The following is a 14997-nucleotide window of genomic DNA, read 5'->3' on the forward strand; positions in this document are numbered from 1 at the left end:
CAACAAAAAAATTGTCACTGAAAGATGTCTCTATCATATTGCACTTCCCAATGGAAAAATCTCTAGAGGATTTCTGGCAGTTGCTAATAATACTTGTGAAGTCACAAACTCCTGAGTTATCATTAAGCTCCTTACAAATCGGCCGAATCCAAAGCAAATACTTGCCACTTTGCACAGGTCTAGTGATAACACTACTGCATTTTCTTAACCCTCTCCACCTGACTGTTTCTGGCTTGTTCATTTTCTTGCAAATTCATGATATAAAATAGTCATCCGCTGAAGAATGTACATGATGTACAGAATATGTCAGGCACTTCCTAAAAGGGAACTTGATGCTAACCTGGGTGACCCATAGAAAGATGGTGGCTTTCCTAAACATACCAAATAAACACAGCTTGTAACTCAGTGAAAGGAATGTGCAGAAGGGAAGGTTACAGGGTCCCAGTGTTTGGAGGGGTATGGAGTACTATAATCAGAATGCTGTTCTGCCTTAGCGTATGTTCATGTTATCTTACCAACAATGGTAAACCCAGGGCTCTGTCTCACCCTTACTGAAGTTCTGTGCCTTGCAGATGCCTTTCACTTGTGCTAAGAAACCATTTTCATTAATTTGAAATCTCCTCCCAAGCTACTTGAGCTAAGCAAGAAACTAGCTGTGTCATCTTAATTGCTATTCTCAATTTACACTGTGGAGGTGGAATTTTAACTTCCTGTCCTCTGGGAACAATAGTTCAGCACCTACCTCTAGGTACTTAGAGGCATACTATATCTTGATAGTATATAATGATGATTAAACTCTTGTGCAATTATAGGCTACTCAGCATTTGCCCTTTTTGGTTTCAAAGCTAAATATTTAAATATGGTATGTTTAAAGTACCCAAACCACATAAGAATCAATAGAAACAGCTCTTATTTTCTTTTTACAGAAGCAGAGCATTTTGGCAGCAGAAAACAGCCTTTTCAGCAGCTACCTCCAGTTCCTAGACAAAGGGAAGACTTGGTCCAAAGTGTTGGTCACCATCCCCAAGACTGAACCCCTCGTCTTATACCTGCAAGGTGTCAGTCAGGTAAAAATGACATCCACAGAGGCATCATTCAGCAAAAAAAGTATAAGTTTCACTATGAAAATCTGGGAAATAGGTCAAGGGATTTGGCTTACTTTCAACAGCAGAAATGAACGTAGTGTTCTGAATTTAGCACAAAGCCTCAGAGATTTCAAGTTTCTATCTTATCTGTAGACAAAGATTATGTGATTGCAAGCAAATGTCTAGTTTCATCTCTCTCTCTCTCTCTTTTTTAAAGGAGGAGTGGTATTACAAAAAGGACAAAGCAATGATAATTATTTCTGTTAAAGTTTATTTTCAAAATAAATACTCAAAGGTTCTATGGATCAGTTATCTGGGAAAAAGGTTTCTAGTAAATGCAGAAGATGGCAAAGCAGTATTAATAAGATGGTGCTACTTTAAGCCTTTGTTCTCTAACGCTGCTCCAGCTCTGGAGTGAATTTACACAGATACTAATGTTTCTTAAGGCCTGAGAACTGGACTATGTGCAGTGAAACCAATGTGTCTTAACGGCTGCTATTTTTATAATTGCTTTGTTTGTAAATGACTGGAAGAATGCACTGTGGTAAGTTGGGTGATAATTTATACAGTGGATTTTTAGAATGCATGTCAAAACCTGTTTGTGGTGAGTCAAACTGAACACAAAATGATAGAATCAAATCCTAGTAGAATGACAGCAGTGAACATTAAAGCCCTTCAGACTCAGAATGGAATTGTATCCTTCAGACTCAGAGTAGAATAGCATCTGTTTCAAATTCCAATGGTGTTGCTTTAATTTGGGTGTATTGGGATAGAGGGGAGGGACCATGGGCCAAACTGAGTTTTATGTTACCAGGGACAAGTGCAGTGATGTTGATGGATTTGCCTTGGATGACCACCAATCTATTTGACAGCATCAGAAAACAAAATTTGGCCTTTAGCTACTGTTATCCGTGACTTGTAGAAAGTAAAGTTCTCCATATAACAAATATAAAATATTTGTATGCCACTCTCAAAAACACGCATCCTGTGAGAATGCATACCACACCTAAGGTCTTTAAATTGACCCTTTGTAATGCTTTAAATGCAACATTCAGGAAGCTGAAGTTTGAATTACAGGACACATGCTGCTTTTGCTTCAGCTGAATTTCACACTGCACAGGGTAACCTTCCAAGTGGTTCTAGGGGCTCTGGGGTTGCCAAGCTCCAACTTGAGCTTTCCAACTGAAATAACCAGCTGAAAAAGAAATTCCCTTAGACAGGACAATATTTCTAATACAGGAACAGCTAATTTTGAGATTTTTCCCAGAATATTGGGTGAAAAAACCTTAAAAGAAGCAGCACAGAAAAGTTGTCTTTCTACCAAATTACTCAGTTGAGGTAAAATTATCCTATACAGAACATATAAGGTCTGTGTTTTTTGTAATGAAGCAATGAACAAAGCTTTATGCAGTGAGTACAGAGTAAATTTTACCCTCAAGGGGTGTGTCTACACAAGTTGCTTTACTGTGTAGTTGACTGATCTACTCAGTAAAGCATCACCATCTACACGTGTGCACCATTTACTGCACAGTAGATAATGCATAGTAATACCTGTATAGATGCTGACTGGGAGCAAACTTGCTCCCAGTCAGCCTAGGCAGCAGGGTGTCACAGGGGACAGGGAGCTATCTGTCCCTGTCCTGGCACTGGTTAGCTCCCCGGCTCCCCCAAGGAACTGGGAGCTGGGAGCTCTCTGCCACCTGTCCTGGCTCCCAGCTCCCAGCACAGAGCTGGCAGCTCTGGAAGACAAGTGGGGGGCTAGGAACCCAGCCCTCGTCTGTCCCCCAGAGCAGCTCTGTGCCACATGGAGCTGGCTGCTCCAGGGAGCAGGTGGGGGCTGGATTCCCAGCCTCTGTCTGCTCCCTGGAGCAGCCAGCTCTGGCTCAAGGAGAGGAGCTTGTAGCAAGCCCTATGCCCCCACCCCCCACCTGGCAGGAGTCTCCCTGGCAGCTGCCCCACACCCAGGATAATCCTCAGCAAGCCCCTTGCTGCTGGAGGGGCAGCTGTCTCCTGCCCAGTGCACATCAGGAACCTGTCTTAATGTATACAGTGCCAGGAGAGACCTGCTGCTGTAGCCAGCAGAGCTCTCTTTGCCCTGTGCCCACTGAGACAGGCCCTGTGCCCCTTGCCAGCCCCCAGGCTAGCTCCAGGGGGAGCCTGGAGCTCCCCCTGGCTGTTGCAGGGGGACCAAGCAGGGCAGGAGCAGCACTATACCAGGCTGCTCCCAATGGGAGCAAAACTGCTCCCAATAGGGAGCACATGTAGACCTGCTCCATGGAAGGCTTTGTAAGGAACTTAATTCCCTACTGTAAATTAATAGCATGTGTAGATGTGCCCAAGGAGTATCATTTGGTATAGGGTCCAAGCCCTCTCATCTGTGCAGGTGTGTGGTAGCTTGACTCCAGCAAAATCATGTAGCTCCATTTGGTCAGGGAAAGCAAAGTTGGGACCTCTCATGTGAGGTCCGGAGCAGGGTGTGGCAGGGCACAGGTCTCCTTTTTTTTCCCCCTGGAACGTTTCCATGCTACCCCCAGTGGGGAAGAGTTTGGAGGAAAGTCAGGAGAAGAGTTGCAAATACATTTAAAGGCAGTATACGTCATTTTCAGTAACTGCTACAAACCATGTATACCCTAATGGGCATAGAGCAGTTCCACTTGCACTGTGACTTGAAGGAAGTTCTTCCATGTAGGTCCTCATTACAGTCTAGTGTCTCAGGGCATCACTAATAATGATCCACACAACAGAAACCAGTTCTGGTCCACAGTAGAACAATAACAGCTGTGAAAATGTTAAATCATTTTCATCATACATTAATAGCGAAACAAAATCGGTGCCAAGGTACCATATTCTTTTCCTGTACCCTGCCATATTTGATCTTGAATCCATGTTGATGTGATTAGCAGGACACTATATTAGGAGGAAAGGATGCCTTTGACACTGAGCATTGGTTTTATAACGGTTAAATTTAATGATTAGTACCCCTGACTGTTTCAGATATGGGATAAATCAGGCAACAGAACAGCAAGAAAACACCTAGGACAAGGTTAATCTGTCTTGTATTCAATAACATTAATCCTGGATTTACTATCAGAAATCAGCAGGCACTGGCTGGGATCATAAACAATGAAAATGAGGACCTATTTCATGAAGTGTGTCAAAGAAAAGGGAAAAAAATTATAACATAATTTCTTTCTCAATTCCGTTTATGAACACAATTTTCTGTATGCTTCTAATTCATATATTATACGATATACTTTCGTGTTAAAAAAAAAAAGGCTTTTATAAAGCTTCCCCTCTTGCCAGATTAATGAATTCTGCATCCATTCTTAAATACTGTATCCTAGGTGTTATTAATGTTTAGATATCAGTCTGACTTCATCGCATCTCTAATAAGCCTCTATGCGTTATTGCTTCTGCTAACATACTGGGCAGGTTCATTAATGCACTGTGGTTACTGCGCATTTAATTTAATACTTGTATAATCAAGTACTAAATAAATGCTCAGTAACCACAGTTACTGCACAGCAAGCGCAGCTGGTGAGCTCAGACTGGTGGGGTGGTAGAGTGTCCCATGGGAGCACTGGCAAGGTTTGCAGCCTCCCTGCTACCAGCCAGAGTGCCTGGCCAGCTGCAACACACCTTCCCCCCCACTCCCGGCCAGCTGCAAACCCCAGCCTACTCCCCAGCCGGCTGCAAACCCTGCCCCCCAGCTCCCATGGGATGCTCCACCGTCCTACCAGTCTGATTTCACCAGCCATGTCTGCTGCACAGTAGTGCCAGCACACACCTTTTTAGTGATGCTACTGCCCAATAATACATTAGTACTGTTTCTGCTGTGACACGCTATTGCACAGTATTTATAGGTTACTGTGCAGTTAGTGTCCCATGTAGACATGCCCGCTGAAATTAGAAAGCATGAGATGAGCAGTGACAAAGCAAAAGTTTGCTGAATTCATGGTCTGGAAATGTTTTGGGGGAACCTCCTCAAATTTCCTAATATATAGGACAGGTGAGGGCAATTATTTCATCTGGATGGCCACTTAATGAATTTTGGCAAGTTGTCAAGGGCCATAATGGTTGCCCCGTCCCTTCCCAGGTGCCCTGCCCCCTGGTTGCCATCTTGGGACTGGAAGTCTTGCCCCCTAACCCCTGACCTTTTGCCACCGGACATCTCTCCCCTTGATCCCAGAAGTACTCCTTTTGGGGTGGTGCCATCTTGGAACTGGAAAACAACAAAATCATATACTAAAAGTCAAACATCTACTATAACATTTTAATTTTATTTCAAAAAATATTTTGTCTTGATTTATATGCATTTGCATAGTGCATATAGTGGTATTGCCTAATTGCTCAAAAATAAAGTCTTACTCTTGTATATTGTGTGAGAGAGGATGTGGGGTGTGGTTGGGAGTGTGTATGGTGGGTTGTGGGGTTTGTGAGGGGGTATGGCTGTGGGGGGGTATAGGGTATGTTGGGGGTGTAGGGGTGTATATGTGGGGGAGTTGGGGGGTGTGGGCAGGGTGTGGGTGTATGTGGGGTTTGTGGGATGTGAGGCAGGGTATGGGGAGCCTCCCACATGTCTCCCAGTGGTACGGCAGCAGCAAGCAGTGGGCTTGTGGGGTGCTTGTAGCCTGTACAGGTGCTACCTCCCAGCTGCGCACAGCTCCAGCCAGTTCCAGCTGCATGTGGCAGGAAGGACCGGAGCCAGGCCAGCCCACCTCTATCGCATGGGGCTCACATGCAGCTCCCAGGGCTTACACGCCACTATGGGGAAGGCCCACGCAATGGAGCTGGCTGCTTTACCTGCTCCCTGCCACCATGTTTAGTTCCTGGGACTCGACTGAAAGTGACAGGGAGCCCCACAAGTCAGGAGCTGCTCGTGGTGGCAGGGAGCAGGGGAGGCAGCTGGCTCCATTGTGCATGGCATCCCCCCGGTGGCACGTGATTCCTGGGAACTTGTACATCAGCCCTGAATGATAAGGGCATGCTGGCCTGGCCCTACTCTTTGCTGCCATGTGCAGCTTCTGGAACTGGCTGGTGTCATGGGCAGCTGCACCTGGAGTTGTGGGCTGTGAGGTCCCTGAGGGCCTGCCACCTGCTGCTGCCACTGATGGCAGGGGCTGTGTGCCATGGAGCGGGGATGTGGGGAGGGGCATGTAGGGGACCCCACAACCCCCCACCATCCCTCACACCCTACAAAGTGCACACAGCCACACCCTGCCCACCTGAGCTCCATGTTTGCATCCCCTGGTTGGTCATGGGTCCCGGGCTCCATGCTCCCACCAGCCCCAGCCCCATGCTCCATGCTCCCACACAACTACAGCTTCCCTACCTGCTGCCCAGAGCGAGCACAGCAGCAGGGACACAAAGAAGAGTGGCTAGGCTGGGAAAGCTGAGCAGGTCCCTTGGTGGCTGCAGCAGTGCCAGCAGCAGCCCTATCTAGAAGCTGTGTGCTGCCCAGGGCCGGGGCCCTCCCATGCATGAGGGTGGTTGTGAAACGAGTGGTACAATTAATTGGTGGGTACCTGTGGGCTGGATGAAATTGCCTGGTGGGCTGGATGCAGCCCACGGGCCATATTTTGCCTACCCTGGTCCTGATATAGGATCTCTAGTCTTGGCTGCTGAATAAAATATATAGTCCACCACAGAGAAACCTTGGCTACCTCCTAGAAAAGCAAACCTTAAAAAATAAAACAATATTTTACTTCTGGGAACAGGGAGAGGAAATCAAATTATGAGAAACTGAAGCTCTTGCTATATGTAAACACAGTAAAATTCTTCTCAGCTTTGAAATCAACGGAAGAATCCTAGGGTGCTTTATGTGCCTTAATGACATGTATCTGTGTAACTGCAGTTTTAGGCACTTACACACATTATGGTTTAATTTTGCCCTGTGTGCATACTTCTTGAAAGGGAAAAAGACTCTCCCACCCCTAGGCCAACCACATAGTGATTAGGGTACTTGTCCAGGGAGGAGCAGGCACAGGTTCTAGTCCCTCCCCTCCTCTTCTCCTATCCAGTGATAAAATGAAACCAGGGCTCCCTCCCATCCAGGGCAAGATCTGTTTCACTGAGCTACTCATCCTCTGACTTCTGTACTCTTCCTCCTGGCTTCAAACAACGCCCTCTATTGGCTAGCTAAGGGTTGGTTTCAAGAGGAGGACTGGAGAAGAGTCTTCATGGAAGTGTAAAGTCCACAGAACTAAACCAAAAACATGAAGTACCCTAACAGAGGTGCATGTTTTCTGAGAAGGATCGGATCAATGAGTTCATCTCTTGACAGCTGAGAAAACGATGCATTCAGGAGAAAGATTGGACAACATGAACTGGAGCAACTGCTTAAATCAAGCCTTACCTACACAAAAGCAATATGTGGAAAAATTCCTAAAACTACCATCTTTTGTCCATCATGAAAATTAATTCTGACTGCAATTAAAATCTCTGACTGCAATTAAAATGATACCAGCTGTGTCTGTAATAAATAAGGAAGTAATCTACTCAGACTCACAGGGAGAAGGAAGCATCTTTTGTGGTTCCTCAGAGGCCTCTAGTCATTCTAGAATAAGCATTAACTAGGTTAGAGGGTGTTATATCCAGTCCTTGTCCATGGTTGCCAAAATGCAAGGTTCTAAGGGCCTGCTCCAGACCCTTGTCAAGTCAATGGGAGTGTTCCCTTTCTTTTGAGGGAATTCTGAATCTGCCACTGTGTGTTAGGAGCTAATACAGAGACATCAGGTTTGGAAACTACCCAAAGGAGGACAAAGACTCTCAGCGTCTAGCTAGCTATTTTTCTAATTGTAACAAATGGTTTATTTTCCTTCTGTTTTGTGTATGTTTAACTCTTATTAGCACTAATGGTAGGTCTGGTCATATATTCAGGATCTTAAATGGTGTTCCCACATTAAGGGAGCTCCACAAGAGTGGGGTCTGGCTCTTTGCTTGAACTCCCAGATCCTGTATGTTGTAATTACTCATGCCACAATGTTACAAGCAATAAATAAGCCCACTATCAATGCTCAAATACGTGATTCTTTCAAGTCATCCAGTTCATAGACAATAACATTGAAAGGGTGCATGCTATATGTCATTACTGACAGCATTCAGTATCCCTTAAATTTCAGTTTAACTCTAATTATTTCAATATTTGGCTGGCAAAAAGCCCTTGAGAGAGAACTCTTCTTTCCATCTGGGAAGTGTGATTTGCTAATTGGTTGCTACCATCTAATCCACAAGCACTCCTTACACATTTGTTCTCAAGCGCTCCTTACTCAGACAGCCAGACCCAAGAACTGATTCAAAGTGGAATATTACATTTACCCTATGCACCAGGTTGAGGTGTCACTTATACCTCCCTGACACACTCACAGCAGGATGTAAACAAGGCTTACGTGGGACACAGGCCTGCAACTTTCCACCCAGGAAGAAAGGAGGAATAAGTGCAAGAGCTCCAGAGAAGCTCATAAACTTGTAAAAGGAGCCTCTGTAGCTACTTGCAGTCAAGAGCCTGATCTTACTTGATCCTTAGAGCTAACACTAATGGGACTGGCTGCCTCTTACAGTGTTGCAGTTCCTCCAAGGTGACTCCTTCTTTTGGATTACTAGAGTCTATGGCCTGGGATCATACTGAAAGGAGGTACATGCATATATACATATGCATATATATATATATGCATATGTATACGTATATATGTGTGTGTGCACATACACACACACACACACACACACACACACACACACACACATATAGTCATAATAAATACATTCTAGAGAAACAAAATTGATCAAATAAAGTGGAGGTAGTATGTGATTGCTAGTACTGTGCAAGAAAAGCAGATGTAGCCTGGATATCAGTTTATTCCTATACCCCCCATGCAATCATGATCAGTGTTTTCTTTCTTAACAGTGAAGCAGACTCAGGGTTAAGTTTGACACCCCAGCTGCTTCCGCACAAGGGCATGCACCCCTTCTCCATCTGCACAATGCACCAATCAGAAATGCACGTAGCAATGTCTGTACCCAGTTTGTACATGTGAATATCATGTATTACAGATGCAACAAGTACCTGTAGTAATAACAGGTGCAGCTGAGGTATCAATATCTTGATGTTTTATAGGGTTTTCTTTTCTCACAAAATCATGGCGCTTAAAGTAAAAACCAGTTTCTTTGGTCTTTTATGACAATTTTGCAGCAGCCTCTCAGGGCAAAACCACACTACCTTACCTGAATTGGTCCATTTGAGGATAGCATTCTGGAGGATGATTCTTAAGTGGCGTAGCGTCGTTGTAGTGATTCCTATCTTGTCACCCTGCCCTTATATTAGAAGGCAAGGTGTTGCTATGCCCTTTTATAGGTGTTGCCAGTTTATAGGGCCCGGGCCGGTGAGGCCAGGATCATGGGGCCAGGTCATGGGGCAGTGACAGCTCAGGGCTGAGCCGTGATCTGCCTGTATGCCCTGCCCTGTGGTGGGGAGGGGGGCATGTGCATGTGTGTTGGGGGAGGCTGCCTGGGCTCTAGGTCCCAGGGGTCAGGCAGGGGCGAGAGGAGGAAGCAGGAGGCATGGGGCATGTGCAGCAGAGCATGCCTGGGCAGTATGGTCCGTGGCTGTCCCCGCAGTGCTCCGCATAGGGCCAAGCCCCGCTTGGGCTACCTGTACCCCACTTCTGCCTGTGCCTGCCAGCCTGGCTCCGGCCAGTGCACAGCTTCTGGCAGGGATGTTCCTGGTGCAGCTGCAGCTGGCCAGGTGCTGCTCTGCTCCTCTTGCCTCCAGCGGGAGCCACCCAGCTAAAGCTTCACCCTCTGCCCACCCAGAGTGGCACAGGATGGGCAGGAGTGGGAGGAGGAGCTGCTGCTGGAGATGAGGGGACCAAAGCAGCACCAATGCCAGGGCCAGGACCAGGGCTGGGGCCTAGGGCAGCAGGGCTGTTCTGCTCCTCTCACCTCCAGCTGCGGCTTCTTCTCCTGCTCCTGCTGTGCTGCTTCCAGAGGTCAGGGGGAAGTGAAGACCTACATCCTGAGGCAGGAGCAGCCCAGCTAGAGCTCCCTCCACTTGGCGTGGCTCAGCAAGGGCAGGAGGAGGGACCACTGCTGAAAGTGAGGGGAGCAGGACAGCCCTGCCAACCTGGGCCCCAGCCCCAGCCAGCACGCACAGCAGGGCTGTTCCCAGTGCGGCTGCAGCCAGCTGGGTGCTGCTCTCGTCCACTTGCCTCCAGCTTCTTCTCCTGCTCCTGCCCCTGCTGCGCCGCTCCGAGTGGGCGGGGAGCTTCAGCTGGGCGGCTCCTGCTGGAGGCAAGGGGAGCAGAGCAGAACCAGGCATGGCCCCACCGGAAGCTGCACACGCCAGTCGGGGCCCTGGTCAGCGGGCAGGAGCACAGCACAGGCTGCCCCAGCAGGAGCGGGTGGGGCTGGGCCCCATGTGGAGCGCTGCAGGGGCAGCCATGAGCCAGATTCAGTCAATTGGTGGGCTGGATCTGGCTCATGGGCCATATTTTGCCCACCCCTGCCTTAAGGCCGTTAGTTTTTTGTAACTTTCCAATCTGCTCTGTGTAACTAGCTCATCTGAGAATTGGGAAGTTGCAAAGCCATTTTGTCCTCCTTTCTCCTCTTAGCTGCCACACTAGATGATGTAACAGTGCATGCTTAGAAATGGGCTCAGTTAGCTAACAAAAGGTCTGAGGGAAATCTCATTAATTGTAACTATTTCTTTATTTGAATATTATATTACTATGCAACTAAGACTGCCCACGCTATTTTAATGAGAGGGGGTCATGTTGTGTGCATGCATGTATATGGTGCATCTCCATGAACATGCATGCTCACAGACATGATTTATGTGGGATGCTATAGGAACTTCCTGGACTCTGAATGTTAAAAATGGCATTTTAATTTTTTAGGATTACCCCAGAATCCTGTGATTATCACTGGTTATTAGATTATGCTAAGAGTAAAACAGCCTGACTTTCAGAGGCGTCAAGAATCTACACATGCTGTTGAAATCAACGGCTGCCTGCGGATTTTGATACCTTACTTTAGGCTCACCCTTGTGAAAATGCTGGCTTACATGACTTCACAATGGTCACACACAAAGTCAATGTAAGCTGAGACTGGATTCACTTGTTCTTAGCTCCCAAGATGATGTTGTCTCTTGTGTTGTGGAGGTGCCTCTCCTCCCCCTTGCTGCCCTGAAGCTCAGCAGAGCAATTTGTTTATTCTCAGGCAGTTCAGGGAGTGGGTGACAATCTGGGTGTCATCAGTGGTAGTTGAATTCGCACCACTCCTTTGATCTGTGAACTGTTCCGGGCTCTAATAGCATGACTGTGGGTGGGTGAGTAGTGCAGAAGCCCTAGGCACTCTTTATGGAGAGGCTGGGATGGGGGACAGTGTCATGGAGTTGGGGATGGGGTGGGTCTTACTCTTGTGGTCTCCTGTTCCTTCCAACACTCACATACTGTGACTTCCCTGCAGTGGCTCCAGCAGCACAGTAGCAGCAGTGCACAATGTACGAGCAGCCAGAGATTTGCTGCTGGGGGGAGGTGACAGGGAGGGGTGGGAGATGTCACCTCCTTTTTAGCTGCAATAATTACTGGTATTTTGGCCACTTGGCGCACATATCAGTGGCAAAAAAAAGAGGTGACATCCCTCCCTCCCTTCCCCACAGCAGTGAACCTCCAGCCATTGCCTGTGCACTGCCACTGCCCAGCACAAAGTGCTGACAAATTACACCTCTGCCCGGCTCCTATGAAGACTGCAATGATCTGGCTTGATTTTTTTTTCTGGACTCCAGTGCCTCCCCCTGCATCATTGTGATGGAATTGGGAGTACTCTGGAATCTTTAGGAAAAATGATGTGTTTTCTGCCCTAGAGGCAGATGGATGAAAGTGGGAATTTTTCAGTTCAAGGTCACCCAAGCACTTTGTGGTTCGCAAGGGCTAGCTGTACTTGCATGCTGTGCTCTAACTACACATAGGTGCATCATCTTGGCCTCCAGGGGAATTGTATTCTACAGTTCTTGACTGGATGGGTGGATTGATTTAATATAAAGTGTCTAAAGAAAACTTAAAAGCAGAAAATACTGGGTTTCCGTGTCACAGTTAAAGAATTACCAAAGTCCCCAGCTTTGCTACTGTTAGGGCTGGACTCTTGCCCAAAGGGACTGTTACAACTGTAAGGACTGTTGCCAAATCCAAGTCCAGATGTGAACCAGTTTAGATATGGCACAGGTCAAAATCTGGGTTGATTTGTACCCTGAGCTGCCGCACTGCTGTGGCTTTTTAAATCAGCACAGAGCCTGGAGCATGAACATTGTTTCATAGTTTCATAGTTTCTAGAGTCAGAAGGGACCTGAGCAGATCATCTAGTCCGACCCCCTGCCATGGCAGGAAAGAGTACTGGGGTCAAACGACCCCAGCAAGGTGTTCATCCAACCTCCTCTTAAAAACCCCCAGGGTAGGAGCCTGCACCACTTCTCTTGGAAGTTGGTTCCAGACCCTAGCCGCCCTGACCGTGAAGTAGCGCCTCCTGATATCTAACCTAAACCTACCCTCTGCCAGCTTGTGACTGTGTTATTCCTGGTCACTCCTGGTAGTGCTTGGGGGAACCGTGTCTCCCCCAGTGCCTGCTGATCCCCCCCGACTAGTTTATAACAGGCCACAAGATCCCCCCTCAGCCTTCTCTTTTGGAGGCTGAACAGGTTCAGGTCCTGGAGCCTCTCCTCATAGGGCCTGCCCTGCTGTCCCCTGATCATGCGAGTGGCCCTCCTCTGAACCCTCTCCATGCTGTCCACATCCCTTGTGCAGGCTTCAGTGTGCATGTAAGTAGATGGGTGCATACATAAATATTCTAATTTGTTATAATACATGATAGGAAAACAGTTTATTAGCTAATCAGATACATGAACGCAATACTGACACAGTGAATTGCCTTGGCGTACCCTCAGTTGTTGGCTTGGATGATTTACGGTTTTGTTAGATGCGTTTGGACATGGTGACTTCCTCCCTGTTTAGGAAATAGATCTTGCTTCTTAAAATTAGTGGAAAACCCACTAGAGAGAGAGAGAATTCTTAAATACTAGTGATAGGAGGTGTTTGCATTCAGCATGTTGTTTGTTTTTTCTATGTCAAATGCAAAACTTTGGTAGTTCTCACATTGACTTTTTTCCTGTGTCTTAGGATGGGCGGAGTCTTCGAGCCATACCCCTGCCTGGTTATGAAGTCAGTTTACCAAGCTCTGGTGAGAAGTTTGAAGCAAAACACATTTTAAAGCTTTACCAATCCCAGCAAACTCTATATTTCAGTGCAGAGGATGAAGAACTGCAAATGAAATGGATGGAAATTCTCACCAAAGCAGCTAAAGGGGAGACTGAAGATCTAACTGAAGGAATCAGTAACCCATAGAGCAAATTCCATTTAATTTCTTTAACTCATGCTATATACCGTCACTTGAATTCGGTGTTCATGGCACTTTGGAATCTGTATGGCTTTATATTTTCATGTGTCTACGTAAGAATTTCAGTGGTTTCGCTCTCTTTTTTTCTTTTTGTACATTTATCACGTGCCGTACTAGCTATCTGACATATATTACATTAAAGGAAAAAGTAGTAGTAGTTGTTGACTGTGTTTATGCTGGTTTTAAATTGGAAGATAAGGAAGAAAGCATTAACTTTATCAAAGGTAATGGAAGACCAACAGTCTCTTGTTTTCCTAAATGTATATTTTTCAGTCCTTTCAATTGCTGTTCAGTGCAGGGTGTGTATAGTCTGTGATTAGGAATATAAATGCTGCCTTTAAGTTAAATGTTGTAAAGGCTTGTGGCTGGCCACTGACATTCCGTCCTCTGTCCTTCCCCTTCTGATAAGAATATGGTCTTTGTGAAGTGTGAACAATGTACTGAACCTTTTCTTTTACTAAGCTGTTTGTCTCTGCTATTTTGAGATGACCCATTCACAAGATGTATACTGTAGAAGAGACTTTTAATAACTACTGCAAACCATGCAGAAGAGAACATTAAGAAGCCTCATAAATATTAAGCTTTTATATATTGTGTTTTGTTTTCTTTTGAAACCAACACATTTTTATTTCTTTTATGAACCCATTTTAATGTAAGTGAACCAACATTTTATACTGCAACGTGGGATGTAACCAATAAACAAGAACATTTTTAGTATACACAGTACAAAAAGGTGACTTTTTTGTTGTATTGGTTAACTTTTTTAAGTAATCTAGGATTTATTTATATAATTTGTAAATAATGTTACATAAGTATTTTAAGAAGTTTTAAAAGATTTGAGCTAATAACAGGGTTTAGTGCATAGGATGATACGAGATATTTGTATGAATTGAATTTGTAATTTAATTTCCTTGTTCACCTGTATTTGTCTTTTTCAAACCTTAAGTGCTTATCTATTTAAATAAAACCATACCATTACTCCTGAGCCAAATCTCCAGAATACTGCAAGCTTTAGATCAACATTTAACATAAGTACAGTATGAGAGTCCTATCTGTTTTTAGTAATAGCAAGCATGTAGTGCTGATACACAAGGAAAAAAAATGAAATAAAATTTGTCACAGTGGTATGATTTTTAAACGCTTTGGTTTAACTTTTGTTCCCTGTTCAGCCTTCGACATTTTCTAGCTGTTGTTTGTTAGTGGAGAGCGCTGATCCATAGTCACAGTTTCAGTTCGGAGTGTTTGAAAATTAAGGCTCCAGGCCAGTGCGTATTTCTGTCCCATAAGACGCCTCTCCACTGACTAAGGATTTAATTGTTTGGTTTTACTTTTAAGAAGTGCCTTTGCTCTTAACAAAATTTAATTTGCTGCTTAGGTAACTTCCAGTAGTTCTGTCCCCACAGTGCTACAATCAGTAGAGCCACTTAACAAATGAATATGACATTCCAAAATTTTTCAATTTATAGATTTG

The 14997-nt window shown here is 45.5% G+C and overlaps 1 protein-coding gene across 1 annotated transcript in view; it reads left to right on the forward strand.

Annotated features, from left to right (window-relative positions):
* Positions 1-14664, forward strand: part of FGD3 (FYVE, RhoGEF and PH domain containing 3) — a 204939-nt gene extending 190275 nt beyond the window's left edge. Inside the window, exons 18-19 of the mRNA XM_019505031.1 lie at positions 927-1067; positions 13250-14664. Of these exons, the coding sequence (XP_019360576.1) occupies positions 927-1067; positions 13250-13474 (366 nt within the window). The 3' untranslated portion in view covers positions 13475-14664. The remainder of the gene's footprint in view (positions 1-926; positions 1068-13249) is intronic.
* The last annotated feature ends 333 nt before the right edge of the window (positions 14665-14997 follow it).

This window comes from Gavialis gangeticus, unplaced genomic scaffold (assembly GCF_001723915.1).
Source record: "Gavialis gangeticus isolate Ggan-Ray unplaced genomic scaffold, GavGan_comp1, whole genome shotgun sequence".
NCBI lineage: Eukaryota > Metazoa > Chordata > Crocodylia > Gavialidae > Gavialis > Gavialis gangeticus.